Below are 26168 nucleotides of genomic sequence, written 5' to 3' on the forward strand. Positions count from 1 at the left end.
AGCGCCTTTGACTCCGGTTCCATTCAGCCCGCTCCCCGTGATGAACGCCGGGCTGATCGGGCGGAATGAAGCCTAATTAAAAGCTATAAATTATCTTTTGCAGGCCCCTCTCAAGGAGCCTCTCGTTGCGGCGCCAGATAAGAGTGCTCGTTTACTCACAATGGCGCTGCGGCTAAACAGCATATTGATACTGTCCTAATTGGAATTTAATTAAGTAGCCATGGCTTCCCGCTTCGGCCTGTGGGATGAAGATTTCACTGCGGCGGCGTTAACATCAACACGTCCGCACTTTCACGCCGTTGCCATTATGATTATTAATATTATTATTTCAAATCGCCAATTAGAGCCTGGTGGCAATCTTAATCTTACTCTGGAGATTTTACAAAACCACTATTTATTATCGGGACTCATTCCAGCTTCCTAGGCCACTTCGTGTTGCTATAAACTTAATGTTTTACACTTCTACTTGTTGTATTAGTGGATACGAATGTGAGGAGCTTTTTCCTTTTTTTTTTTTTTTTATCCTGTTGCCAAAAGCTGGCTTGTGCAAAGTCTGGCTGTTTAAATTATAAATACGGCCTAAATGGTTCAAACAGGAGCCTCCACATACGGAGGAGAGGGGCAAGGCAAATGCCAATGGAAATAGGAGAAAGCAAGAAGAAAAATGCCAGTGACGCCGAAAATTACTACAGACTTTAAAGTAACACCGAGCCTCGAGAATCACTGAGGTCGGTGACAATAAGGGCACATCTTTCATTTTCTCTTTAAAATAGCGACGTTTCGTGCTAATCGTGCCTGATTTTTAGGCTAATTAATTGTCCCGTAGGTGTTAGCCAGTCAGAAATATAAAAGGGTATCCCAAAGCCCGTTAAAGATATTACATTATGCATTCGAGGCAACACACCCGCCCAGCAATGAGCCTGTAGGCGGTCAGTTAGCTTAAAAAAAAAATAAATTAATTAATTAAAATTCTCATAAAGATGTATTTCTTTTTTATATACATTATTCGCCATTCATTATATACAGCGTTCTTACAAGTAAACATTAAAATATTAAAGCAAAAATGTGATTAAATAACGTGTATTGAAATGAAAAAAACGTACTTTCCGTCGTGCTGTGTAACATTCATAATGGTGGCTGTCGCGCTGTTGTTTTTGTTTTGCTGTGTACATGTGTATGCACGTGCCTCGCCGAAATTGATCGAACTGCGCGCGGGCTGAGAGTGCGCGTGCCAGTCGGCGGCGCACCCTGGGCTCCGATTGGCCGTCGTCGATTGTGACAGGGACGATCTCCGCGCCCGATTGGTCTGCTGCGCGTGTGTACGCGCACACGTGCTTCCGGCTGGGTGTAAGAGAAAGGAGAAGAAGAAGAAAAAAAAAAAAAAAAACAGACGGGGGGGGAGGGGGGGGGGATAACGGTTTTAGGAGAGTTTAGGAAGAGCGAATACACAGATATTATGCTGCACCGGGAAGAGACAGGGACACTGGTTATAACGTGGAGCCGTTCGCTATGCCCGGTCTCGGAAGGCTATTAGGAGACGACATGTCGCCGCTGTAGGTGATATTATAAATGAACACAGGTATTTGTTATAGCGCCAAGGCTTGTTTTTACATGCTGTCTGTCTAAATTGGATACCGAAGGGGGCGGGAGAGCGAGCAACAAGTGGAGTTTGGAGCGGAGAGGCCGAAATTCCTTACCGTCGCCAGCTATGGAAGAGCAGAAGGAGCCCAACAGCGGCCGGGACTCGACCGAGGAGGAGAGCATGTCCCTGTCGCCAAACCTCCCATCCCCTCCCATGATTTTACCCCACCAGGCCGCCCAGCAGGCCCACAGAACCACGAACTTTTTCATAGACAACATCCTGCGGCCGGACTTCGGCTGCCGAAAGGAGCCGAGCTACCGCGACCGGAGCCAGACGCCGGGCAGAGAGAACGTCAACCCGCTGGGAGCGAGGCCGCCGGCGCACACAGGCAGCCTCTGCCTGGACTCCAACTGCAGCAGCGACAGCACCTCGTCGTCGCCCTGCTCCTCGTCGTCCGCGTCCTCCTCGCCCTCGTCCAAGCAGAACTCGTCGAAACAAGGCGAACCGGCGAGCAACGGGACGGGCAGATACGCAGACAGCCCCTCGTCAATTATGGTTATGAGTGGCAGCAATGGAAGTTCTCCGCCCACAATGAAAGAAAGCCAGCCGCTGTTGTGGCCCGCTTGGGTTTACTGTACACGGTACTCGGACCGGCCCTCATCTGGTAAGCTAATAGTCCCTGAATTATACCGCCTCGGCTGCTTGAGCGCTGGGGAATTTTCTTGGGTTGGCCTCCCTGTTTTTTTTTATTTCTTCACAGTGATATTAAACCCCTTCGTAGTGTCTGACATACTTGCTCCAAAAAGCCGTGCCACCCTCAAAGTTACGGGAGGGAAGTTAAGGTTGCCGTATCGACGTGGGCTATCGCTTTTCTGAAAATGATTCCCCGTGGGGCTTTTTACCTGAGCCAGTCGAAACCGAGATTTGGTTTTTTTTTTTTTTTTTTAATTTATTTTAAATAAGAGCCATTTTGAAGGAAAAATACGGAACAGGCACAACAAAAGATTAAAAAAAAATGAATGTGAAATCAGGGTTCACGAGGGAAGCGTAAGGTCACTGAACACCTCACCGCCAAACCCTCACTCCTCTCTTTTTCTATCTGTCTCTCTCTCTCTCTCTCTCACACACACACACACACACACACACTCACAAGCTCACACACACACACGCATAAAAGCGCATTATGGGGCTATTGTATCTATTAATTGTTCCCGGGTATTTAGGCTACTTTTGGCCCGTACAATACGCCGGCTCAATAAATCTGCATAATTCCCAGTGCAGTTCAAGGCGCAGCTTCGTCACAACGCGCTTAGCAGCCCTCCCTAATAGATGCAATATCAATACAGGCATGTTGCACACGCTTGTGTGCACATTTTACCTGTTTTTTGGCGGGCGAGAGGGAAAGGGCCTCTTTTGACCCCCCCCCCTTTTGTCAGCAAAGGCAGAGTATGTTGACAAAAATACCACGAAAGCTGACAATAACGCTAGCGGGAGGCTACCGCTCCGCTGGGCTCTGGTTTCAGGTGAGACAAAAAAAAAAAAGCACACACAGCGCAAATGCTCTGATATCTTGGTGGATGGTTTAGAGTAGGGCGAAAGACGGGCGTTTACGTAATATTAAACTATAATTCAATTAGATAAATGTTATATTGATATGAGATTTAAAAGGCTGGTACAGCAGTAACATATCACCACAGTTAACACTGCAAATTGTTAATTATTATTAGTTAATTGGTATTATTAGAGTATTTATCCGAGAGGTTTGTTTTAGGACCTTATTGGATTTTACCCAACGATTTCACCCACATAAATTATGCGAAACAGGACTTAGTTTCATATAGAGTTTAAGGTGTTTTCTCTTGGATTGAACTACTCAGTGATCTGATTTCCCTGTGGTTTTGACATGGTTTTAAATAAAGGTGGTTTTACTGATGGAGTGGACTAGAATCTCCGCCATTGTAGTGGTTTGGTTTGAAGTGTGTGTAACCCCAAAAAAAACATTCAGGTCATTACTAGGAACCCGCACGTTTGTTTTTTTTGTTTTGTGGTTTTTTGTTTTTCAACTCAGCCCAAATTCTGTTTTTTTTTTTTTTTCTGTTTCGTTTTGGTTCTCTTTACCTGGATGCTTCTGCGCCCTGCCGGCTGCTGCAGAGGATGGATTTAGTGTCCGGGGACAGGTTTGGGTGGGTTACGATAATGCAGACGCTCGCACTGTACAGCTGCAGGAGGACGTCAAGTGTTCTTGTAAGTAATAATAAGAGCAGCGCAAGAACACAGGGGGGGGAAGAAAAAAAAAAAAAGCCTTAGGCTTCCTCGTTGATATAAATGTGCGCAGCATTTACTAACCACATCGTATAAAGCGACGTATGAAAAACGATATAGATTTATGTCGTCTGAACACGTAGTTTTGTTGTGTTTATTGGCCTCGAGCGTCTTCCTATTACATACATCTCGTTGTCTTTAATGGGTCTGGAGTTTCCATGGCAATGATAGTTTTATTTTCTTTTTTTTTCCTGTGCTTTTCTTGGCCTTCGTCTCGGATCAAATTAACAGTCAGCTTATGTCACCCGGGTCTGGCTGCGCGACGCATTCACGGTGCACGGCACAGCGTCCTTAAATCACTGCTTTCATTGGGCCTGCAGCGGCGATGACAATGTGTTCTCAAATGCAAATTCTACGTTTTAGCTGTGTGACCAGGCTACCATCACTATTCTGCTACTTGAGCTTTATTTGAGGCATGGACTCAGGCCAGGTCCGTGCGCTACAGACATGTTTATATGATTAAGAAGTCATGGTCCTGGATGGGTTCCATTAATTGTATCACAGGATATGTGTGTGTGTGTGTGTGTGTGGGGGGCTTGCAGAGAAAACTGCGATGATGTGGACCCAAGAAGTCTGCAGTGGGACTCTTGTCAAAACCGTGGCACCGGGCTGCTGCTTGTTTTGGCGCCTTAACAAGTCCGATGTCATGGGCCTGCGTTAGACTTTACGCAAAGGCCTGCCTGGATCTAATGGCTCCAAAACCGCCAAACCGGTTTATGTCAACTGAACACTATGAGAACAGCAAGATGAGGCAATGAGAGACTCAACAGTCTTTAGATCTTACTCAGGTCTACGACGATCTGCTGATTTTTTTTTTCCAGCAATGTTTTCTTGACCATTTCCATCTAAAACAGACCATAATTTCCAAATTGTGACAGATACAACAAATGTTTGGCCTGCTGTTTATTGGTGTATTTCTCCATTGTTGGACAGTTGGCTCTGCTTTCTGTCCTCTTCTGATTTTGAGTCATGTTTCACATTCAAGACAGTCATGAACACAAACCTCTGACCTCTACAGCTCTACTCCGATTGATTATTAGTTAATATAAGTTGAATATTAAGTAATGATCATGCCTTATTGTGTGGCTTTGCAACCCCCATCACTGTATATTGTTTGGCGGGGGAAAAATTCTCAGTCAATATATAATGCTTTTATTTATCATTGATTTTAAAACAACTGTAATTCTCACGTTTCTGTTTCTATAAATCTCTTCTTGCTATTTACACACTATCAGTGCTTTGTAGTATTTTATCGTGTTGTAAAAGGTATTGAATAGTTGTATATTTTTATGTTTAATGCCTGGTTTGGAATGAGGCCCACAGGGCAAGGTATGGCCTTGTTTTTGGTGTCATTTACCCTCGATGCGTGCATATTTAATATATCACATATTAGAGCTAGGAGTGAGGCAGGTGACGGTAAAATGCTGAAATTCTATGTATGTAAAAATATAATAAAATGTGCATTCAGCACATTCATATCCGGACAGTGTGGCGACCTACGTTTGATCACATTGCACAGATAATCAGCCGCTATCATCACTCATCAGTCGATATGAGCCGGAGCTTGGATGGTGAATATTAGAGGAACTCTGTGCGCCTCAAATGTAACATTGTGTTCGTTGTCGAGCCGTAGAATAAATATTTTATTTCCATTGTTGTTTCCACGCCAGGCCCAAGGACACGGAAACTGAAAAAGAAGAAGAGCAGCAAGGAAGACAAGCGGCCCAGGACAGCGTTCACGGCCGAGCAGCTGCAGAGACTGAAAACTGAGTTCCAGGCCAACCGGTACATAACGGAGCAGCGGAGACAGTCTCTGGCCCAGGAACTCAACCTGAACGAGTCCCAAATTAAAATCTGGTTCCAGAATAAGAGGGCCAAGATTAAAAAGGCCAGCGGCTACAAGAACGGCCTGGCCCTGCAGCTCATGGCTCAAGGACTTTACAACCATTCAACAACAACCGTGCAGGAGGACAAGGAGGACAGTGAATAAGAGGCCTGGACATTTCCCTGCTGAGGGCCACTACCTGACTGTTTGGCTTTTGGAGCTATTGAAAAATGAACTGGAAGTAGGGGAAACACTATTTAAAAACACAGATTTCTGTTTATGGTGACAGTATATGGACATAATTATATAAATGAACGATCGTTATTAAAGTTTATATAGCCACACAGTTATCATGTTGTATACAGTATAATTAATTTCAGCCTCATCTCCCATCTCATCATTTCCGTCTGTTCTCATTGTTTTTAGAATGTCTAATTGGCTCTATAGGTTCGTGTGGTCTCCTGTCCCCCATACTTGCGCCATATTTTCCTTCAACACATCAGTCCGCAGACTCAAACAAGCCAAAGATTTTAATATGTTCACATGTAGTCTGAAATAAAAAAAAGGAGAACGGTAGATTGATGGACTATATTATTCTTTCTTTCATTCCTCTCTACAGATAATTCAGTCTAAAAGCGTTTAAAAGAGTTTTGTTGCAATATTTGTAGGATAAAAACAGTTATTATTATGATTATTATTATTATTACACATAAACCACATTACAAGCGTGGCTTAGCTGGATTTCCCAACATCCCTATAAACTGTCTGTGAAGATAAAATAGGGATAAAATAAAGAGACTGGCGACATAAATTTCCCACAGCACGTTTAAAGGAGTAAACCGTAATTAATAACAGGCTTTTAAATTCTTTCAGACCATATGGTCATACCTACGAGGCTTATGTAGCTTTTTGTTTTTTTTAATTTTGATACTTGAGATGAGGCAGAGACAGAAATACAGAAACATGAAACACACACACACACACACACACACACACACACACACGCACGCACACACAAGAGGCCTCCCACAGTTCCTATTTCACAGATCGTCTTTCACTATAATCAGACACTGCTTGTTTCCATATAGTGGATAACATTTGACCTGTGAATCTTTTCTGGGCATTTACGAAATTTCACATCTCTGCTAAACTTTCGCTCCGAGGCGCTCCTCGATGAACTTTAGTGGAATGAATACATTTAGTGAAGAAAAGTGTCAGTGTACAAAGTCCTCGCAGTCTTCTTCTTTAGGGAGACACACTTCTTTCCTACATGAGATTCATTTGGTTTGTTTGGCCTGACGTGACCTCAGGTTCAGGTTTGATAGAGCCTGGCTGTGAACCCTGTGACATGGCGTGTGTGTTTGGGATAGCGTGTGTGTGTGTGTGTGTGTGTGTGTGTGTGTGTGTGTGTGGGTGTGTGTTTACTCCAAGGTCAGTGAGAGCAGAAAAACTTAAGAGCCTGTGCATAAATAGTTTGTTTGATTATGAGAAAGTTTTTTTGCATGATTATTTCAACAAGGTATGTTGGTTTTTCTTTGGGGCTGTTTTGGAAGGGGGTTCTGGAGCGGGGCACTAAATTTACAAAATACTATCATAACTTTAATTTTATTGATGTGAAAGCTTTTTATTGGTGTGGAAAAACTGTCCCTTTTACTGTTCCCTTTTATCTCCAGGGATGTGGTCAAACAGGAATCGTGAATATATGATATTGTAAGTCTCAAATTTATGGTAACATGTTTATATTAGTAACAACAAACAACCTAAACCCATATTTAGGCTACTCTGGCATCTTTTTTCTTCCCTTTTCTTTTTCTTTCTTTGTTCCTTGTTTTTATGACTTGTAGGGGGATGGATTTACAGCTTCTAGTTGCCCTACATACTTTCACTTATATAAGCCAGTTGAGCTCCATGTTATTTGCATTGATTCTCGCCAATATTTAGTTTTTAGACCACGGATTAAAATGTGAAGCCCCAACTCATTCTCCTTCCTTACAAATCATCTGGTATAATGGGAGGCTTGAGAGGCCAAGATTTGTTTTTTGTTTTTTCCCCCAAACCTTCAAGTATTCTCGCCGATACAATTTCCACTATGATATAATCTAGATTTTTTTTTTCCCTAACACCTATAAATCTGCAGGAGGAGAGAGCTCACATTGATTTGATTGTTTATTTCGTGAAAAAGTGAACGACTTAAGTAGGCCGCTCCAAGTGGCTCATGACGCGCACGACCGTGCTCTAAACAGCCAACACTGACAGGGGGGGGGGGGGTGATATTATTTCTGTTTGTTACCTCGCTGATATACAACTGATCGCGGATCGGATTATTTAATTAAGAGCTAACAAGCCTGCAGAGCTCTGCAGCGGAGGAGTTCACGGCCTCCGCGCTCCTGTTTAATTATTTCGAGAGCTGCTGCTGCTGCTGCTGCTGCGTTCGCGTTCAGCTCTGCCTACAGAGCGGGGATTTAATAAGCGCACAGTACACAGCCTGTTAATCATTGATTTCAATAAGGGCGGACTGAGGCACTGGCTGTTCGGTAACAGGCAGTTTATTCCGCGGGTTTCCGATTTTTGATGAACATGTTTGCCTGAGAGCATCGAGGTTATCTGCTTATGAGGACTAGACACTTCAGGGTGTAGGTGCAAACCATCAGCAGACATTACTGCGCCAGTTAAAAGGGTAACGGCTTGAAGTGGATTGTGAAGGAAAAGGCCCAAGTCACAGCAAGTGAATAGGAGTGGACTTGAAAAAAGGCAAAGGTATCATTTTATCATTTTGTCGACAGTATGGATAATTTATTATTTAAAAAAAAAAAAAAAAAAAATTCCTACACGGATTCTTTTCTTTCAGCAGCAGCCAAGCTTTTGGCGCAGGTAAACCGTCCTTTAAAGGCAGCGTCTCCGCTGCAACGAAAACCTCCAGGGGTCCTTGAAGGGCCTTCCAGGGGACCCACAGTAATAGTAGCACTAATTAAATTTCACTATTCACTTAAATATATGAATGAATATTCATAGGACTTGATTTCTGTTTGACACTAAATCTAATTTAATTTTAATATCATCAAATGGGACTTTGAGGAGCTAATGTGTAGCTTATTTTCTTATACATCAGGAAATAATATTCTAATACACCTGAAAAAGTATCTGCATAAGCTGAAGACACTTTAAAACAATTTCATGGGCAATGTTTTGTAGGAATTAAGACAGAGGTTGTCATTATATTTAGAAAACACACACACACACACACACACACAGGTCCATTGTTCCAGTCTCTTCGGCCATCTGGCCTGCATGTGTGAGCAGAGGTGAAGAGGCTGCCTGGCTCTTCACGGTCAGCTAACCCTGTAGCTCTAATATTATAATGATAGTTTCATTCCCTGCTGTGAATGCGGAAGAGGGTCTTATGACAGTGTATTTAAAATTCATACAATTATGATACAGCGAGAGGATTTCTCTCTCCCCCTCCTACCTTGTCACTTAGAGGAAGCCGAGGGTTTATCTGTAAAACAAAGAAAAGCCCAGGATCGTTTGCATAGTTAGCATAGTCTGCCTCGCAGGCACAATATGGATTTAATTTATATGCAAATGAAAGCAATAAAAGGAGAATACACACTGGAAATCTCTGCTGTTTAAAGGGGGGAGAGTTGGATTCAGAGTGAGTAGCACACATGCACAAATCAAAGCATTATCAGCCTCAGCCGAGAGCAATGATGTTATATAATATCCAGAAACTGCAGCAAAGATTGCACTGGTGTGTGATAATGCACCACTGCAAACCCCTCGTGTTAGGTCGAATTAAATAAGGTTTCTATTAGCGGGAAAGTTACTCTGAAGAGGCAATAAATGCAGCAGCAGCAAACTAGATCAAAGAGTCTGGACATGCTGAAGATGGGGACTTATATCAGACAGACACACACACACAAGCACACACGCGTGCACACACACACACTCTCTCTCACTCACACACACACACACACACACACGCACACGCACACACACCACTCCACTCTCTGTCCATGCCCTCTGCTAAAAATGCAGCCTATTTGCATCGCCTCGGAAAGTTGCCAGTGCATGGTGACCTTGTGGACTTCACACGCTGCACTGATGTTGTGTTGTTTTGCCCCAAGTCATTATTCCATACCTTTGATAGCCCTTCTAAAAATACCTTTCACACGTTTCACAAGTAGGCTATTTCCATTTTCTGCCACTTAAGGCTGCAATTTCACGACATTTCACTGACAAATATTGAACCTTTTCCTCCACTACATTCACTTTACAACTGCAGTTTAATTGTTACTTTGCAGACTAAAATCTAACATACAAAGGATGGCCACGCATTGTTATAAACTACCCATACTGAGTGGTAATCAGCTTAACCTTTAGCAGCTACAACATCAAAATTTTGCTTATATGCTAAAAAAATCTGTGATAACAAAACAAGAATATACATACTAATATTAAAATTTTGAAAGGGGTCATTTTGCATAATGAGACACTTGAAATATGCATCAGCTGACAAATCTGTATTTTTACTTTATATATATATATATATATATATATATATATATAATTAAAATATTCTAAATTGTGGCATTTCTACTTTTAATCAAGTAAAAAAAAAAATCAGTAAATTATTATCCTACAAAACCTCCAAGGTAAAAAATTTTAATTATATTTCCATTGGGTTTCAAGCAAATACAGTTTAGTTTCAGTAAGTAGTTTCTGTAGTGTACAATAATGTCACAGGTTTCAAAATTCTGTGTACATTTGCACATTTATGGTGAATATTTGCAGTTTACCGAGTTTCCTGATGTTTTGATTCAATTATTCACCACTAGAAAAAGTGTGTTGTTTTTTTTTCCAGCTGTAACATTATAAGATAATGGGAGTGCACAGTACAGAAACTAGGGTCTGCTACAGAAGCATGCTGGCTAACCACCTGTCATTCAAACAAAGTGGGAAGGGTGACCTCACACGTCCATGAAAATTAAGTGTTCAGAGTGTTGTTTATATAGTGTGATACACACTGCTGGAAAATACATGTCAACACAAAAGTAGAAAAAGCTTTTAGGGGATAAACAATTACAGCTACAGAGAGGAAGATTCACACAATGAAATGCACCCATGCAGGGACATACAAGCATGTGCAAAAAGGCAGGAAAAGAGAGCCTGGGCTTACACGCACACAGACAGCAAGCCATTTAAAAGAGATTCTTAGATCACTACCCTGTGACGGTGCTGGTGCTCAGTAGAGAAGTTGGGAGTCTCTCCTTGCCAGCTGCTGCCTCTATAATGCGAGGAGAGAGGAGGGGAGGGAGACAAAGAGAGCGGTCCTTCATGTTTCTCCTTTTTCCAACTTTTTTTTCCCTAAATAACTGTAAATGCCGATTTGGTCTCACTTCAGATTGCTCTTTGGATTGAGACTGCGTACAAAATTTCTCAATTTGTCATGCTGCGCACAAACAGAAAACACTTGCAAGTAAGCACACTGCAAGAACTTATAGAAGAAGCTATTCTTATCTATTTTCTCCCTGGATTCCCATCTAGAGGATAAAGTCCTGTGCAGCTCATCAGGCTCTATGATGCAACACAGTCTTCACTTGTTTAATTAAACACCGGTTTTAGTGGAGTGTGTCCGTGCACTTGTATAGAAATCAGACTGTTCAGTCAGCAGGAGAAGCCTTTGGCAGGCAGTAAAAAGCCACTGCAATCTCAGCATTTCAACTTTTTTCTTTTCTTTTCTTTTCATTTTTTTTTTTTTTTGCTGTTTGTACAGCAGAAAGACAAGTGGAAACATAGGGTTTCAAGAGGACAGAGGAAGTATGCACGAAGCCATGATATCACAGATTACATGGTAGGTCTGCTGGGCCACCTCAGGAGACTTCAATTTTAAGATTTTGAAAAAGAAAAAAAAAAAAAAAAAAAAAAAAAGGCTGCATTTTTAATTCACAAAAGAGCTTAAAAGAAATTAACAGTACAACAGCAAATAAACAAGATACAGAAAAGGTTACTGAAATACAAAGGCAGAGAGCACTTTGTGACAGAAAGAAATGTAATAATTCCTTCGAATTATGCCAATTTAGAAACAAAATAAAGCAATAGAACCTAAATATATTTAGAATAACACTTTTCACCGTTTTGCCTGTGTTTACTCTTAGTATTCATACTGAAATCAATGTAATAAATTGATTTATAATCTCATATATTTAAAAATGTCACTTCAAAATAACTTAACCTCATCAAATCCCATTAATTCCACTAGCTGGAGTTTCCCCAAAGCTAGCATAGACGTCAGAAGCGGAGATGGCAGTTGACTGCTGTTTAAGCTAGTTAGCGTTTTCTATCATGACTTAATTCAGCTACAGCCTAATTTAGTTATGTGGAATAACAAACCGAAGTACCAACATGTCAGCTCATCAAAATGTGTATCTTTTCATTTATATGGCTAGGCAAAAAAAATCTATAGGTAGCTTCAGCTAAGGCTAGCTGTGGCTAGCTATCCAGCTAGCTTTTACTTGATGTAGCTCTGTCACTTTAGCCGTCTAGTCGGTTCATTCTCTGTCATAAAGAGGCCGACAGCGGCTCATGGTGTAGACAGATTACTAAACCAGATTTTCATGCTGTTTTCAAGGGAATTCTACATTTCAAGGGCATAATAATTTCTTCCATGGTAAAACACACAAGTAGAGGTTAGATTCCAGTCGGGTTTGACCAAATATGTAAACACTGTGAATAAAATCAAACCAGCAAATAAGGATTGTATAATGCAGCTGAATTTATCATTAAGTTAAATGTATGACAAAGGATAAGTTACAGCTCTAACTTGGGGATGAAGAGGAAGTGTTGCTCTTCACTCTTCAAATATTATTGGTTTGGCTGTGAACCCTTGAGAGGTCAAGTCCACTTCGCACTTGACTTGGAATAACATTTGCGGTGTGTGTTTTTTTGTGTGTGTATATGTGTGTGTGCGTGTGTGTGTGTGCGTGTGAGTGTGTGTGTGTGTGTGTGTGAGGACAGTATCCATGTCAGACCATTCAGCTTTCAAAAAAACTATAAGAATTATTTTAACCCTGATTATTTAACCCTGAGTGTTTTTGTTTTGGAAGTAGGGTACGCATACACCAATATCAATTGTCACCATGTGGAACTGTACTCATGACTTATTGTGGCCTGTCAACTGGACTATCACACACACACACGCACACACACACACACACACAAACAGACAAAGCTGGCATTGAAAGGGAACCTCCCACAATGCAGCTGAGCGTCCAGGGGGCTCTCTGCTCCAACAGCCGTGATCTCACCGAGTTAAATCCAGATTACATGGAGGATATACACAGTGCCACTTGTTTACTCTGCCCTTCAGGGGGTGATTTGAGCAGGGTGGCGTGTGGAGTGGGTGGAGGGGGGCAGCACTAACACACTATATGTAATGCAAACTGCATTGTTCAGGCCAAAAGTGAGGGGAAAATTCTCAGCTATTTGTTTTTGTTACATGTGAATGCTGTGTGAAGAAATTAATTGTGTAAAAAAATATAAGTTTACAAATATGACAATGCTTCTTTGTGTCATAAAAACAAGATAAAAAAGACAGATTTGAGAAAGTCCATTCAAAGGGCGGTTTCTTTCTCTAAAAAAATGCAATTTTTCTATGGGAGTCTTGTATGAAATGAGTGTTCTTTTTTAGTCTGATTTTTTTTTAGGATGATCCAGAACGTAAGGATGCAATTTTTCAATATATAGCGTGCTACTCAGAAGGCGGTGCACTTGAGGACAGTTATTTTACTCTAATTAAAAAGCAAGCGTCAGGAAATGACTGCGCAGCTCCAGCCACAGCTATGTGGCTGAAAACACATCAATTTAGACGGGTGAGTGTTTTTTAATCATGCAGGGCATTAGTCAGTGTAAAAACTTTGATTGCCAAACAACATGGAGGTGCTGTGTATTTAAAGCGTTTTCATGAAAATTGTGCATTTTTTCATAAAAAAAGAAGAAAACATTTAAAGGTTTTTATTCCAAAATTATGTATATACATGTCTTTTTGAGGACTATATATTCCTCAAAAAGACATATATATACATCTATATGATTTTATATATATTATATATATATATATATATATATATATATAGACACCATACAGTGATGTGTGGGTTGCATATTTTACACTCTTATTCTCACGCTTAGTTTCTGATAGAGGCGTGTACACACACACACACACACACACGCAAACGAAGAGAGAACAAAGGCAGGGGCACCTGGGATTCCCCAGTTGTATGGGTGGTCACATGCACCTCTGCCTCTTCTTCATGCCTTCCACATGTGGAAGCACTTTATCTTCCCACTGCCTCCCTCACTCTGTCTCTTCTACTCTATGTCTGTGTGAGTGTGTGTGTGTGTGTGTGTGTGTGTGTGTGTGTGTGTGAACGACTTCACTTGCGGGAAACCAAAGCTGTGGGTAGAAGACGGTCATCGATGAGAATAGCAATTCAACTTTGCTTTCATCTGTTGCCCCCTTGAGAGGCATTACACTTCGCTGTTAAAGCAATGTACCACATTTTTATGGGAGATTGCCATGTTGGTCAACTCAGCCCTTAAGTGATGAGAACACAGATACCACAACATCCATGTGTGTCCAGTAACACTCTAGCATGGAGCCCTGTGTAGATTGACAACGGGCCACTGTTTTAGTATGTGCTTTTTTTATTATTTGTGGATTCACTTTTTTATATGGCTAATAAAAATTTAAAAAATTGACTGCCTTACGTGTTGTCCGTCTGGCTGGCTACCTTCTCACCCTCTCCCCAGACTTCAAAAGCGGACGCGCTTTTGGAGATTTCCCTCTCCTCCGTCTTTCATCGTGGCGGCCCCGGAGGTGGCGAGAGGTGAGGCGGGGAAGCGATTAGTCATATTCAATTTACATACGGCTGTCACGGGCTCCTCCAGGCTCAGCGCTGATGTCATCCGTGCGTGGGGCCCCTCTGTGGCCACCCGGCGGATGGGAAGACTTCTTGCTGTCAGGGGGGAAGAAAAACCTTCCCCCTGATGGGAGCACTATTACTGCTCAAGTGGTATGATAAATGTGGGGTGGCACTTTTGTGTGCATGTATGCACGTAGGTGTTTTTATAAGCTGTGAAATTTGTGCATGTGCTTGCACTGAGTGTATCTGAGTGTGTGCGTGTAGCATGGAATTGGCAATACTGAATGACAGCAGGCCAGTAGTATTAAAAAAAGAAAAAAGACAAAAAAATCAGTTTATATCCTTAGTGTTTGACTTGTGTGCTTATTTAATCAAAATTGCAACCACCAAAAAGATGGCCTTCAAGTTTCATTTATCTTTCGGCAGTAATAGCGCCCCCTACAGAGTGTGAATTTTTGGTACAGACTGCCTTGTTTTGGGGGAATAGAGTTTTTTTTAGCCGATACTTTCAATATTGTGGGAAGGAAACGACACAGAGAGCGTGCGAACTGCTAATAACTCAGCCGGTGTTGAAATAACACGAGCAAAAAGTTATGTTAGCAAGCTAGGCTAACTACAGTACCTTCCACTTTCCGAGTATATAGTTTCCGTTTTCTGAGTGCATGCTGTTTTTAAACTACACTTCATTCATTTGGCAGACACTTCGGTCCCGAGTAACTTAAAGTATGTACATTGAAAGTCAAAAGGAACAACGCTAGATATCATTGAAAAATGGGGGTGCAACCTTCCCAGTAAGTGTCTAAGAACATTTTAGAGAGCTACATCCCTAGTGCTTTTTTTAAGATGCGAGATGGAAGCGGGTTCCTAGGTTAACCTAGCTCGCTGGCTTCCATTTTCAAATGGAAAGCAAATTTTGTAGCACGACAAGTCCTCGCAAACAGTGAGTCTTTTAAAGGTTCCCATCGTAAACCGCTAAAGGTACAAAGCCAACATTATGTGGGCAAAGGGGAAAATGTCTTGTATCAACATTCATAGGCTATACAGGGTTGTCACGTGCTCCAGCCTGTAAAGCAACCTTTATCTTCTTTTCAAAAGTGGAAAAATATGCACAATAGGTGCAGTATCTTTGTAGTATCTAAATAGTATAGTGTAAATTCTAATTCATCCTCAACGGTAACACCATGACCATAGTGTCAACACACGGAGACACTATACATTTACACACGTAATTATCAACCAATAAGTTTTTATGTCAAAAATAAAAGGTTTGGGTTTAACAGGCTTGGGTTACTTATAGATACTCAAACGCACATTCATGCACACACAAGGTGGTGAAAGGAGGGTGGTCGATTATTTCAGCTCAAATATGGCTCTGAACTCCTCGAGGGGTCAAGAGCCGGCAGTCCATTTTGCAGTCGGCTGCTCAGAGAAAACGTCGGAGCTTGTGTAGTTTATGGTGAGGAGCCACTGGCAGGCATCCAGGAGAGGAAGTATAAGTTATTTATGAAGCCTCGCTTGACAAAAGACAGTAAAGCTTCCCATATTCAGCGAGTCTATCTGTTCCATCAGCGACGATGAACCCGATTCGCTGAAGCAATTCATTTGCTGGACAACTGGGTGCGTCCAAGTACTGTAACTGCAATACGATTCCAAGTGCACCGGCCGAGGTTTAGCTCTTAATCTATCTGATCATTATCATCCTCATCATCTTTCATCCACATTCAACCATATGAACACATAAACATGCACTCTCGAAGATATGTTCACATGCCCGTGTGCACGCATCGCCATAAGCGCACACACGCACACGCACGGAGGCCAAAAGTTCAGGTTACCGGGGCAACTCATCTCTGGATCTGGCCAGCAGAATGCGAGACCGTGAATAACTGTTTTAACACACAGGCAGCACAATGTGTGGTCTCTGACATGCCATCTAAAGCATAACTCTGTGTCTCTCTGTCTGTGTGTGTGTGTGTGTGTGTGTGTGTGTGTGTGTGTGTGTGTGTGTGTGTGTGTGTGTGTGTTTCTGACGTCAGTTTCTCAGTGCACTTGTGTATCATCTCCATCATTCTGCTTTCCTGTCATGTACGTGTGTGTTCATTATCTATGCAATGGGGCTTGTCTGGTTATGATTTCAAAACTGTTTGATGATATCATTGTGGTGGTGTTTGTTCACGGTGACAACACACAGATCAAACAATGGTAATGTTATGTTTTGGGTATTGTTATGCATGTATACTAAAATTATTGAAGTATTCAAGTTATATTTATCTCTACTTTTGTCTAAATTTTATTTCTACACATGAAAGTTGCACGCAGTGTGACTGCACATATACATATATACATATATATACATATATATATACATATATACATATACATATATATATACATATATATATATATATATACATACATATATATATATATATACATATACATATACATATATGTATGTATGTATATATCTATATCTATATATATCTATATATCTATATCTATATCTCTATCTATATATATACATATAAATATACATACACACATTTAGCCATTTGTTGTGTTAAGGAACAGCTGATCTTTTAATTTTAAATAATTATAGTTCAAGCTCAAATGTAACTACATTCTTCACAAGGATTGAGCTAAAAAAAAAAAAAAAGCCCTTTTTTTTGGGTATTTTCAAAGCAAAATGAACTAACATCAACATGGCTGATTAGTGGCCAACACTAGCTTATCACAGATATATCAGGATCAGTATATATGAAAGCCAATAAGTAAGTGAGATAGTGTATATTTGAGGCAACTTAGAAAGTGTCATCCTTACATTGTTTGTCCACCATAGAGCACTGACAAGTCTATTTTTCAACTGTAAAATGTACAGCGTACTACTACAATTAATTGATTAGAAAGATCTGATAGTTGATTAATCGTTTAAGTCATTTGTCTGGCAGAAGCTTGAAACACTCCCTGGTTCCAGCTTTTCAAATGATTGGCTGCTTTTATATCACTGTAAACTGATTACGTTTTGGACTTTTGGTTTCTAGGAAATTGTGATTGGACATTTCAGACATTTTACAGGGCAGATGATTACATGACCGCAAAAATAATCCACCAATTCATTGACAATGAACGTAATCGGTTAAGAACTGCAAAAATGTTTTTAAAAAATCACAATCAGTTGAGCTTCTTTTTACAGGGGCGGAAGTGCGGGGTGCTCTTGCACTTGGTACGGCAACTAATAACACGGGGTCATAACATGTACAGTATTCTTCAGAGTGGCTGCAAAATTCAGCTTGACTGACTTTTCAACTCAAACAAGCTAGTTTTGAGCGGAACAGTAGTTTTTATACATAATATACATTGTTAGAAAAATGTTCCATATTTAAGCAACATGTCCTGAGAAAAAGACATTTCCTTGTGTGTTGTAGTAACTGTTCATCTCAGCCTCTACAAAATGTTGATATTTTTTTCATGTGATGTTGGACTCATAATCACAACCACTGCTGAAATACTCAGCAAAGGATACGGTGTCTTTGCTGTGGTAATGAATCATCTGCAATTTGACAGTGAAACAGTGGGCAAACATTCTCCAGTGTTTTGACTGAAAAAAAAAAAAAAAAAGGTCAAACATGCAATGTGGAAGACATGCTCAAGTGAAAGATAATGTCCAAGAGGTGACAACACGCACAGAATACCAAGTTCAATTCACCACAATATAAATTATTTGGAATAAACTGTGATTTTCTAGTCATTCACCAAACAAAGTAGAAGTGGAAGCTCTACTTAAATGTCAACTACATTTTTCACCTCCGCCTGCTCCTGTGTATTAGACTCTGTATTCCAGAAATCATCAAGAGCAGATGGTCTAGAGACAAAAACAAACATCAGAGAGAAAGCAGGAATGAGAGAATGGGAGGAAAGAGAGGAGCATAAGGGAGCTGAAGTCCTGCATTTCCCGTCAAACTGTGGAGATGAACCGCAGATGTTTGTCGACAGAAGATGAGCCGTCTCTAACAGCTGGTTGGGGATCAGATTTGTGTCAGTGCGTGGACGACCCCCGGCAACGCTATAACGTGCTGGAAAGCAGACGTACCGAGACAAACTTCACATGCTGGTGGAGGAAAGACTGAAAGTTTAGATTTTTAAAAGTGAGACGGGTTGTCTTTGAGGTCCAACCCGAAACCCAAAACATTTTCAGAAGAGTCCTTGAGCAACGCTCAAAAAAAAAAAAAAAGAAAAAGAAAAGACAGATAAATAAAGATTTTTTTTTCTTTTTTTGGTTGTTACAAGTTATAAAAAATTAAAAAAAAATCACATGAAATGTGACAAGAAAGAAAAGTTTTTATCCTAGTTTGTTAGAAATTGATTGTTGAATTGCTCCTTGTTGCCACCCACTAAGGAAAAGGCTGGCTCGCTGCTAGCAATTAGCCAGTGCTCTCAGAAAGGAACGACATCAAAACTTAGAGGAGAGGCTTTGTAAAAGCTAACTGCAGTGCAAGCGGATAAACTTTACCCCCAGCGCCATGACAAGTGTGTGGTAAAGAACCATCTAAGACTAGAAGTTTACATGTCAACCTTTTAAAAACACCAGTCTCTTTCGGTTGGTGGATGGGAAATCAGAGGTTGTGTGCGTGTGTGTGTGTGCGTGCGCATTTTTCCCATGTCTCCACAGGAATTCACAAATACAGACCTCAGAGCAGTGTGACGCTGCTCCATCAGGCTGTATGTAAGTATAGCATTCTGGTTACACTCTCTCTCTATGTTGAAGTCAAACGGTAAAAAATAACTGATGACATATGGGACACATGATACCGGTAAGCGTGCCTGTGCGGGTACTTGTCGTATTTCCAGTCCAGCCAAGTCAAGTGCAGGCGAGTTCATCGGTGGAAGAGCTTCTCAGATCCTTCACTTGCGTCAAAAGTACAACAATGCACGGCACTAGTATGATCATCAAAAATGTATTTAGAAGTAGACGTTCCACAGAAAATCTCCCCTGTGAGTGGTATACTATCATATATGAATAGTGACGCATCAGTGTGTAAGCAGCATTTTACTTTTGTAGCTGGTTGAAGTGGGGATAGTTTTAACTACTTAATATATAGAGATTGAAGGCTTAGTGCAGTGATTCTCAACCCAGGGGTCAGGCCCCTCCAAACGGTCTCAAGATAAATCTGAGGGGCTGTGAAAAGATTAAAGGGGTATAAAAGTAGAAAAAAAACAATGTTCTGCTATATTCATTTTCTGTACTACTCTTTTATCTTTACTTTTTGTGAAACACTGAATAATTTGACGTCTTTGAGCCTCAAAAACGTTAGAAGGGAAATGTTTCTTTGGTGCTAACTGCATCTTTTGCAAGGTAAGGTACTAATGATAATAATAATAATGATAATAATAATAATGATAATAATAATATCATGATCATCATTACTATCATCATCATCATCATCATCATCATCATAAAGTGGAAAGAATAGCCATATGTAATATGCAAGATGCTTTTAGCCCTAATACTGAACAGATTTTGTTCCATAGGTGTTGATGGATCAGCTGTACTGGATACGTGACATGTGAGGAGCAGACTAGTCACATGCAGTGAGTCGGCAGAATGTCTTACCAGAGGACCTGGAAACTCTGCGCTCGTTTCACAAATGACAAAAGAAAAATAGCATGCAAGGCTACATTTGAAGCAATACTCTATTTGTTTTCTTTATCTGCAAAGATTTTTCTTTGGTCAGAGCTTTATTTGAAGACAGATGTGAAAAGCCACAGTTTTTCATTATAGTGTTAAGTTGGGCCACATTTTGTCCTCTTTGGAGTTTCACTCAGCTCTGACTGAGCCGAGAAACAGATCAGTGGAGGAGGGAAGGCAGGGCAGTGTTGATATATATTTCTTTAAGACTTGAAGAACCTAGCACTATATTTCAGTTACATCCATTTTCAGAAATCAACATAACTGACTGTGCTACCAATCAATAACATAAGAGAAGATCATTTACAGCTTGCCCCAGCAAAGGGAACCAACAGCTTGAAGGTTTAAGTTTAGCTTATAATAATCACATCGATGAGTTTTCAATAGGATTAATAGGTCTTTGATATAATATTAGGTGAGTTTGAAATGCTCTCTGTAGCTGCAGGAGGATCATATACACCTACGTTTACGAGAGCGCAGAAAGCACACACATTGCATAATGCCATTCAGCCGAGGTGTTACAGCGGCCTATTCATTAATAACACTGGGAATTGATTCTCAACTTATGTTTATTTTATCTCCCCGTTATGCGCTTTCTTGCTTTTTTCAGATTTTCTCGTCCACACCAGCAGCAATGATTCCGCTCCCACGTGTCAGTAGTACATATGTCAGTAGATATGTCAGCATGTCAAAAGGTCATTTTTGCTCAATAATGTAATGGATTACACAAGTTCTGACAGCTTCGCGACTCACTGGGTGGTCAGAATATTCACGCAAAACAACAATAGTGTCTACCTTTACTTGTCTGGGAGGAGATGTAGAATATGTATGAAAATTGTTGATTATTTTCTTAGGCCTTTTTGATTTTTTCATACTCGTACATATATTTTCCCTTTCTTTAATTTACCTGCATTTGTCAAAAACTTTTTCTTTTTAATTATATTACTATAAAGGTAAAAGAAGGGGTGTACTATAAAAAATAAAAGCAAACCAGCTCCCTTTCCAAGTACAGACACCCATAAAAACACACACACACAGAATCCTGTCCTATCTTCTCTCTAATCAATCCACTATTATCTATGCAAACTCCCTAAAGTGCTCAATGGGAAAAGCGGGCTGATTGTTTTTCCATTAAGTAATATTACTGCTACACATATAGCCGCAGGTCGATGCAGCGCTCATTACGGCTGCGGGCTGATAATAATTAACCACTAATGTGTGTAGAAACTGGCCTCTGATGGGCCAATGGTAAAGCAGGGGGCTCCCCGAGGATACTAACGCAGCAGCTTGCTTCGACTGTTTATTTGGCTCACTTGCTTCACAAAGAAACCAAAACAGGCCCAGCAGAAGTCCAAGAGGGATTAAAAAGATGAATTAAATAGAGGAGTAATTTGAGATGAATGCATTTGTGGTACTCTGAGATTGCTTTGCGCTTTGGTTGTATACATTAAACATGTTTTCTTGTTGCAAGGGCTGTCTCAAATACATTTGAAAATTTGTTCTGAACCAAAAAAAAAAACTACATGTTTATAAATTGCAGCTAATAACTCTATTATTAGTTAATTAATCATATATTAATGCTGTATAAATCAGTTTTAATCCTTGTCCAACAATTACTCCCAGTCTGTAGTTAAATTTGCTGATAAAGTCATTAATAAAGGGTCAAAAGTTCCACCTTCTCTAATAAGCGATCGAGTATGCAATCATAAATGGTAATATGTTACTAATAAAGAATAAAAGAACATCGTCTACATTTAAAAATGCATTTAAAAGTGTTTCCAATAAGCTATTCGCAAACGTTAGTGAGTCATATTAAGAGGTGATTGATCAAGTGCTCTTACAATAATATAGGTCTGAAAAAGAGTCTACAGTTGTAAGTGTCGATAAGTTTTTAATAAATGATTTTTGGTTCAGATGCCACGCAGCAATTTTTTTTAGGGGGTCAGGGGTCAAACTGTCCACTGGAAGGGTCTGCATGATAAATAAACAGCAACAAAAAAAAAAAAAAAAAACGAAACAAAGTGAGTGATGCTGGAGGAGGATATACACCAGCAACAACCCAAAAGATGTCCTTATTAATTGCCTATATCTGATCTATACAGCATTAAACTGAATTAGAAATCACTCATGAGGTTATAACTTATAAACCCTTTATGAAGAGTGCCTTATTAGAAATTGGTATCAAAATTAAAGATGGCGTATAGGCAACAATAAATGAAATATGTGGTTAAAGAGAAGGATCAATTAATTGACACATCCGCTAATTAACTACTGTACATGTGCAAACCTCCGACGTGACGACATACCAGCTTAGCTATAGTGTTGGAGGAAGGAGGGTTAAACAAGACAACACTAACACTTTGTCCATAATTTATCTGGACTCAAAAGCATAGAGCAGAACCAGAAATGAACTGAGAGGCAGTTGGTTAAAAACAACAAAAAGTTGATTCCCTGTAGGGGAAGTCTGGGAAGCCAGATGCTCATGAGCCTCACGCTCAGTGGAGTGCACGTCTGAGTACCAGTGTGCCTTAGTCTTTGTGTGTGTGTGTGTGTGTGAGAGAGTGTGTGAGAGAGTGTGTGAGTGTGTGAGTTAGAGAATAAGAGAGAGAGAGGCGTTTCCTCATGTCCTGGCCAGATGTTACTGATCCTTGCCACTCCACAGAGAGAAGTTTATACCCAGCTTTAAAGAATTAGGAGAAATGAGGAGGAGAAGAAACATTAAAAGAAAATCAGATTTTTTTTTTTTTTTTTTTTTTTTAAAATGGGAGTTATTTGATTTCACAAATACAAATACATAATGTAACTCTCAGAGAAATTTCAAACGCATCATAGAAAGCACCACATAAACCTAAAAGCTGGTCCGAAATTTATTTATAACATAAAGTATGTTTTGGTCCTTGGACCTTTGTATCAATGTAGCTTTCACTCCAGCTCCCCTGTACAATAGCACAGCTTAGGGTTTTGATCATTTATTGCAGTATTTTCACGCCCTAATAATAATAGCAATGTGAAGTGGATGTTGTCATAAAATATTATAAGATATTATAATATACAGTATTTTGAAATGATTTGCTAATAACCTAAAAATATACACATCTATATATCTATCTATATATTTAAATATCTAAATATCTATATCTCATCTATACATGTATACATTCATATACATACATAGATACACACATACATACATACATACATATCTATATATCTATATATATATTATAAATTATAACCATTCTGGAAAATTGAGTATGGGGGTATTGAATAATCATTGTTGCTAATGCTAATGTTATCATAGGTTCAAGTTTTTGCAATGTTCCTTTTATTTCTATTAAAGAAGCACTCCACTAGTTCTGCGCATGCAGCCCCGATCTCAGTGGTCGGCATAGCTTGGTATAAAGTCTAGGGAAACGGCTAGCTTGGCTAGCAACAAACTGGACGTAACGTTTTGAGTAACGAGCATTAGAGGCAGTATGTGGGTCTATTTACTTTTGGACAGAGCCAGGCTAACCGTTTCCAGTCTTTAGGATAAGCTAAGCTAACCAACCGCTTGCTCAAGCTTCATATTTACCGCACAGACTTAAGGCCGTATTGATCTTTTCATCACAAAAACACATTAATTCTTTGAAAAAACAAAAAACCACAAAAAAAGGTCGCTATCGCTGACTGCGCTGCTTATTATTCCCACGAGGATCAATTACAAGAAAGGGGAGCCAAAATATAGCTAATTGAATTTATATTGAAATTGAATGGTAAAGATTGAAATGCTGATTGGATGACGCTGACAACCATTTATTCTCAGGTAATCAGTTGATTCTTTAACTATGATTGACTATCTGACATGTGAAGCATTTCAGAAATTTTTAATTGTATTCAAAACCTATTAAAAAGCTGTATCCAAATTCGACTGGAACAATGCCCTGATCAGATCAATAAAAAGGTATTTAAGAATAAACTCTTAAGTCCTTGTCCACTTGCCTGTGCGGTATGACGTATATCAGTCAGCCTGTCTGTGTTCTCCTCCTGTGCCGACAGCGTGTGTGTGTGTGTGTGTGTGTGTGTGTGTGTGTGTGTGTGTGTGTGTGTGTGTGTGTGTGTGTGTGTGTGTGTTAGAGTGAGTGTGTGAGAGAGAGTGAGAGAAAATCAGCTTTGTGTGTCAGTGGTGGATTTCTGCATGTCAGCTCTGTATCTAAATGTGTTTTTACTCCTATATGTTCACACTAGCATCTGTCTATACCCTCAGATATGTCATCGTGCACGTGTGTGTGTGTGTGTGTGTGTGTGTGTGTGTGTGTGTGTGTGTGTGTCTGTGCGTGTGTTTCTCCATGTGTGTGTTCAGTGCTGGCGTGGGGATCCATCTGTGTCAGGTTAACCTGCTGGGAGCCTCTCCCAGCAGGTAGTCCTGGAGAGCCTAAATCATCTGGACGGCCAGAAGCGTGAAATCCTTCCAGGCCTGGACAGATGTCTCTCTGTTCAGCCCGACTCAGCCTTCAGCGACCTCACAGACCTTTAAAGACCCTCGGTGTAGATTCAGGCTCCCAAAACCCAGACCAGACCGCCGCCAGACTGTATTACTTCAAACTCAGAAAAGGCCACCCCAAAACCAGACTAAGGAATACTTACTTAATCTAAGACAAAAACACAGTTTTGTTCACTAAGCTTGCATCTCCAAAATTAGGCTACAAATGCAGAGGAGACTTTGACACGGAGATTAACTATGTATTTTTTAATATATTGCAATAGATTTTCAGTGCAATTGAAAGTAGATAAATAAACAAACTTGCTACCAATAATGGCCAAATGTTTTATGACCTGACAACATGCCAAGGCCAGGTCAGCCAGAGGCTAAACCAGCCTGTGGTTTGTCGGTGTGACACAGCAGTACTGCCCTCCATGACCTGACGACCATCTGTACACACCTTGATCTTTCACACATCAGAAGACGCGCAGTCCATAGTGACGGACTTTGACTCAGTATCAGATGATGCGTTTGGCCTAAAATGGGACATCCAGTACCTCTTACATTATACCGAAGAGCGTCTGGCTGCGGTGGTAACATTTTAGCCGACCAGTGAGTGGTCTTCAGAATCTTTTTTGGATTGGGTCATTAATAGAGGATTTGCTGAGATATAAACACAAGTTGGCAGGGACTACTGTTATCAAGTTACTAGAGCTGGACTTAACATCAGTTTAGAAAAATAACGCAATCTAATTCAACAACAATAGCTAGTTGTTTTGTCCCAATGAGTCAGACACGTAGAAAGGCATGTAAACTGGCTAGGCAAACATAACCATAAACTTAAGGCTGCCATACTAAGTATTTTTATATTAGCAATGGATCAAACGATGATGTGTAATGAAATGAGCCGCTTGAAGTGATGACCCCACAGAGAATTATCCCTTGATTCTACAGTTTTCCCTCAGCTTTACAGAGCATTTGAGTGCCTTTTATCTCTTTGTTTTTGTTTCATGTTTCAGTTGTTTTATATTCATGCATGTTTTCATTTAAATAATTCTGCAAGGCGAGCCGTTTCTCTAAAAAAAAAAAACCTTTTACTAAAACTTTTGAACTTTATTTGTCCATTTTAACAATTGATGAAAGGTTTATTTTAAATCTGTCCATCTAAAAAAGTTTGATAATCATATTATTTTATATAGAAAACTGCATCAACCCAATTATAAATAACTGAAAAGCATTTGTAAATTACATCGAGGCCCAGTCCGGATTAAAAAGAGTGAATGTATTTCTAGGAAGACCATTAAAACACTCAATGGCATCCTGTCCATTGGATGGCCTCCTGTACCAGCTGATTGAGCCGGTGTTATCTT

General features: G+C 40.2%; 1 protein-coding gene across 2 annotated transcripts; it reads left to right on the top strand.

Moving 5' to 3' along the window:
- Positions 1–1414: 1414 nt before the first annotated feature.
- LOC120798220 (homeobox protein engrailed-1-B-like) lies at positions 1415–6289 on the top strand. Of its 2 annotated transcripts, XM_040142359.1 has the most exons (3): positions 1415–1553; positions 1641–2246; positions 5563–6289. In XM_040142359.1, the coding sequence occupies exons 2-3, from the start codon at positions 1709–1711 to the stop codon at positions 5892–5894; spliced, it is 870 nt and encodes a 289-aa protein (XP_039998293.1). In that variant the 5' UTR covers positions 1415–1553; positions 1641–1708; the 3' UTR covers positions 5895–6289. The 2 variants fall into 2 exon arrangements, with proteins under 2 accessions (XP_039998293.1, XP_039998294.1); XM_040142360.1 differs by having other exon boundaries at positions 1415–2246; positions 5575–6289.
- The last annotated feature ends 19879 nt before the right edge of the window (positions 6290–26168 follow it).

The sequence above is a fragment of the Xiphias gladius genome, chromosome 13 (assembly GCF_016859285.1).
Source record: "Xiphias gladius isolate SHS-SW01 ecotype Sanya breed wild chromosome 13, ASM1685928v1, whole genome shotgun sequence".
Taxonomy (NCBI): domain Eukaryota; kingdom Metazoa; phylum Chordata; class Actinopteri; order Istiophoriformes; family Xiphiidae; genus Xiphias; species Xiphias gladius.